Source organism: Pempheris klunzingeri, chromosome 15, assembly GCF_042242105.1.
Source record: "Pempheris klunzingeri isolate RE-2024b chromosome 15, fPemKlu1.hap1, whole genome shotgun sequence".
Lineage (NCBI taxonomy): Eukaryota > Metazoa > Chordata > Actinopteri > Acropomatiformes > Pempheridae > Pempheris > Pempheris klunzingeri.
This window is the reverse complement of record NC_092026.1, coordinates 8,184,991-8,190,178: the sequence shown is the minus strand read 5'-3', so window position 1 is coordinate 8,190,178 and position 5,188 is coordinate 8,184,991. Positions and strand designations below refer to the sequence as shown.

Here is a 5,188-nt window from a genome sequence, read left to right as displayed (position 1 = left end):
TTTCAAAAATGACTTATTCTCGTTTTAAGACAAGCCAGAGCTGCAAGCTAATTCTTTACATTCATGCATAGTTTGCAACAGCGTTCCAGTGTTTTGAATCACACAGACTGTTTAATTCAAAGGCAAATTCTAATTAAAGCTGCCATAAAGCTCTCTGAAAATGACAAAATAATTCAATATTTCATCGACACAGAGCATTTATTTGAGCATGACGCACTTGTCATTTTTTGTCATATGGCAAAATACAGTTAGAAATAATTGTATTGGACCTTAAATCAGAAACAAATTAAAGATAATGGAGTCAGTACAATGATAACTACATATTAGCTATAGAACAAGACTTGACATATGCATTCCTTCGTTTAATAGTCACGTCAGTGTGAACAAAGTTAGCAGGAAGTCCAGGTTTTCCAGAAGAAGACTCTGCAGCCAGGTCGACGAGTCATGCCTCTACCCAATCCACGCCGATTCTTCTCCTGTTTCTCTGTGTCTGTGGGTCCTTGGAGGATGTGTCCATTTTCAGATTTAAAGAGCTTATAAAGCAAGGCCACTAAATTCTGTTTCTTCGATTCCTATGGAGGAAAATAGTGACATAATGTAAATATTAAAGAATTATAAACATTTAAAGACTCATAAATGTAAGTAAACTGAAATTTTACTTTGCCACGTTTGACTTCAGGGAAACTGGAATTTCAACCAAACTATAAATCAGTTTATTGTATGTCACAGAACTTTTGCATTTGTTGCTTATGGCCAGGGAGAGAAAAGTTGTCTAACTTACAAAAATTGTATTAGCACTCTGATATCTAATCTGCAGTTCCACAGGAGGATAATCAAATGACAAATATTGTGGAGGTAGTTCTGACAGCATCCAGATGGACTTACTGAGAATAAACTTCTCTTTTAAGAGATTGAGATCAATAAAATGTGTGTGCAGAAGCAGAGACAAACTTTATAAATTGAAAAGCTGTAGGTAGGACATTCTGATGCCTGCAGTGTTATTGTAGCTGGGATTTGGGGACTGGTTTCAATTATTGGAAGGACAAACATACACACATTTTTCAGAAAAGGCAATGTTATGATAAAAATGACAAGTAAAATAAACGCAGTTATTGTATATACTTACCAATTTGTCCTGTAATTTGTGGAGCCATGGCAATGAATCTTGTTGCAATTGGAAGTCTTTCAATTCCCACTCAGCCTCTGTATTTTCCGCAAAACATGATGCGAAACACAGAAGTGCCAAAATGCAAAAGATATGGGACATCCTTACTCGTGAGTGTGCGCTTCTTGTTGAGGGAATTCTTCCTAAAGAAACACCGTGACTTCTACCGCTGATGTGCACCTTAGCTGTGCAGCACAGTGACATGTCTGTTTTTAAAGTGGTAACCAGGCCCACAAATGGAGGAGGGGTCTGCAGGTTATTTCCATAAAGATCACCCTCAGTTTTGTGTTTGCCCCATCAATGCACTGAAGCATGTACTCTGTAATTTACAGCAGTTTTTAGGAGCGTGACAAGAGGTCTAAATAAGGACATTGTCACCATGATGGTCTTTTCCAGTGTCACTGTTTCCATAATCACACTGTAATCTGGTTGTAAAAGTGAAGGTCATCCTGATGCTGTCATTATCGTAATTTGTAAATGTGACTCCTTGTTTAAAAGCAAATCCCTGTAAGTGAAGAGCGATTTATACTCATGTAAAATAAAACATTAATGACGCTGACATCGGGGGAAACAATGACTAAATTAACCCTGTTGTGCCATTAAGATAAATCAACGAGCAGTACAGAGACACTGGGAAATCCAGAGGCCATAAAGGTCAACATATCATTTATTACACCCTTGTTAGTTTCTTCTGGGCATCTCTTTAATGAGATTTCTGCTCTGTTTAACTTAACGGTTCTATAACATCTGAATTATATTTGTCACAGGCTGTAATGGTCTTGTAATGGTGCATGCTGGAAATATGCAGCTGCATCACATGGACAAAAAAATAACAAAATCCTTCCTTTTTTAAAATCATCCTCTTTAAATTTATAAGGGCTATAAGGTTACAGTGTGTGTTTATTTAGATAAAGAAGGGCATGGTAAGTCAAAAGACTTTGTAAAATTCTAAATTGTACATACTGTTCAAAAGGAAATGGGAAAACAAACATACATACATATCAATCTTACATGATCAAAATGTGTAAGCAAAAAACAAAGAAATAATCAACTTTATGGTTCAGACAAGTTAAATAAACTAACTAAGAAAAGATCACTCATGTGAAAATTATTATGCTTCTTCTTTCTGATTATACAATGAAATGTGGGCGATCCCTCACATCAGTCAGCATTAGGTAAAGCCTCTCTATGATAGTGAAGCTCAATAAGTGTGAATTCTAATTCTGCAACATTCACTGTGTTCTTCTGATCTTCTTCTTCTTCTTCTACTTATTATACGATAACTTATTATTTTACTTCTTTAATATTCCTCTTCCGTACGTTTTTCATTTTTACCTCTGCAAGCCTTGTAACTTCCAAAGCTTTCACTTCTCATAGAATTCAAGTTTAAGTATTAAGTATTTGAATAAACATAAATATTAAACATTTAAGTATTTTTATGTCAAAATTTGATTGCTAACAGGTTATGTGGCTGACACTCAACTCTTATTAGTGATTTAAATCATAGTTTTTTCAATTTTATTTTCCACACCTTTCAGCTTACAGGAGCTTACAGTTCAGTTGAAAGTATCTTTGGGTAAACTTCAGGTCATATATGTACACTTTTATCTTAGAATTTGCTTCTCTTATTTATTGCATCAACTATTTTCTGAATTTGAAGAAGCTCGCATTCTATGCATTTTGTCTTTCAGCTTTTCCAGCACAATGCCGTTCAGCACCCTTCTTTCATTTCATCTCTCAGTTATTTATGGCCATGCTTTTTTAATCCCAAGTGTTGAGCAATGCAGTTAATATTAAGTCTAGTGTTAAGATAAAGTGTTTCTCCTGTCAGCCTCTTCGGGTTATTAGTTGCAACTTCCAGCTTTCCTAAAAATGTATTTCATTTTCAGCAAAGCTTTAAAATGTATTTCAGCTTTGAGCATTCACACGCATTTTCTGCAGGAGCCACATTTTGTATTTCTTTACAGAATTAATATTAAATGTTGATAGATAACATCTTATTCAATCCTCATTTATGACAACTGCAAGTGACTTGAGGTAATGAATGACTTGAGGATTTTTCTCACATACAGTACAGAGTCATAAAAATGAATAAATACCTAGTATCCAGTGTGATTTTAACAGCCAGTTTCTCTTTAGAGAAATCATAGAACATCACTCTAGGTGGAGATTTGGCCTGAGAAAATAACTACTTATAATGGAACCTATATGTGTTACATGTATGTATATAATATAGAATTTCTGACGCTATTTAGAGTATTCACCCTGCAAAACATGAAGCTAACCTGTAAACAGATGTCTTTCTAGTCCACGTAAGTCGTGTGCGGAGAGAACAAGAAGGACATATGTCCTTCTCAAATGGGAGACAACCTTGAAGTGCATCAACCTTTCAACAAATCGCCATTCTAACCCAATTAGAGAGGTGTAGAAGCCTAATATAGCTGCCTAAACAATTAGTAAGTGCACTGTCGGGATCAGAATAATCCTGTTAAGAAGGCTACCCAGAGCACTTTACAGCAAGAGTGTTTCTATCCATGCTGACAACTGTCTGCAGCATGCCATGTAACGCTTATTTAATTCAAGGTGGCATTCAAGGCGCGGCTGTTTGTTATATCATGCCTGAAAGGTGTTGTTGAGTCTTGGTGAGTTGAGATTTTGCTCTAAAAATGGCGATAAATAATTCGATAATCAGTGTGGTACATCATCACATTTTTTTAACTCACGCAAGAGGGTTCAGCTCTTCTTCAGCTGTAACTTGTGTTAGCTGTTTTTCTTACATAAGCATACGAGGCTGTTTATACAAGGTATTTCTGACTCTGAGCAATCAATAATGTTGGAATATCTGTGTGCCAAAAAGCAACAGTATGTTGAACACAGTGTTGTTTAAGGCCATTATTATGCCTTTTGCATGCAGCAATGTGGAGAGCTTCCATCTATTGATCACAGTGACAGATTTGGATGAGCGAGCTTGAATGACTGTTCCTTAGGGGCGCAATTCTCTGCTACTAGTTTTCTGAGTGGATAGTGCAGAGAAATAAGATGTTGAAATGTGGAAAGGGACGAGCAGATTACTATATCATAAAAATTAAACATCTCTCTTTGTTTGTATTTTATTTTGATATCTTTCCGCCTGTTGACAACTCAAAAAGAGAGAGATGGAATGTACGTCATGTCACAGTATATATTCTTCAAGATTTGAATGTACTTTTTTTTTTGTCTCTTAGCCACAGAGACAGCAGCAGTTTAATTGCAGTACTGCTCTGCAACAGTTCAATAAGAAATGGAAAAGTTGCAAGTTGTATGAGTCATAAAATCTCATCTTTTCCATGCTCAATTTAGCATGCTGAAATCAAAAGGAATGCTTTTAGAGTGAGGGCACAAATGACTCAATATTTGCATACAACAACGTAACAACTCCAAAGTAAGAGTGTCACATTCATAGCATGCTGCCTCTCCCAACATCATGGAGAACGTCATTTGTCATTCATTGACTGGACTGCACCAGTCTTCTCAGGTCACTTAAAACGAAGCAGAAATGTGTCATTGTCATCCACACTTCAAAGACAATAGATAAATTATCTCTTAGTAGCATTTCTGTCGCCCATACTCATCATTTTTATCTGAGAATCCTTTAGTCACATTTGAAATGGCTACATATGCAGAGTGGATGTTGTGCTTTATCAGTGATGGTGTACATGGTCACAATCTAGGTTTGACTTGGACAGAGATGGCTTGTTTTCAATATGTCACTGGTTATTTATAATATTAATACAGGTAACATTCATAGAGTAAAACAGAGCATCTCTGTGGAATAAACACGTTATGTGGAAGTTAAAGCATTTACAATTCAGGAAAGACTGTATGTAAGAACTGAAATCTATCACTAGAAATAACACACTGGTGACACACTATAACCTCTGTAACATATAATGGCTCACTCAATGCTTCATTAATTTTAATGTACATTATCATCAGAGCTTATGTAACAACCACCATCAAAAATTATTGGCAGTTTGGTAGAAA

The 5,188-nt window shown here is 35.8% G+C and overlaps 1 protein-coding gene across 1 annotated transcript; it reads right to left on the bottom strand.

The window, feature by feature from the left end:
• Window positions 1–360: 360 nt before the first annotated feature.
• LOC139213764 (somatostatin-1-like) lies at window positions 361–1,287 on the bottom strand. Its single transcript, XM_070844391.1, has 2 exons — window positions 1,127–1,287; window positions 361–572 (listed from the first exon to the last, which is right to left on the bottom strand). Exons 1-2 carry the CDS (start codon window positions 1,265–1,267, stop codon window positions 390–392), a joined length of 324 nt encoding a protein of 107 aa, XP_070700492.1. The 5' UTR covers window positions 1,268–1,287; the 3' UTR covers window positions 361–389.
• Between the last annotated feature and the right edge of the window lie 3,901 nt (window positions 1,288–5,188).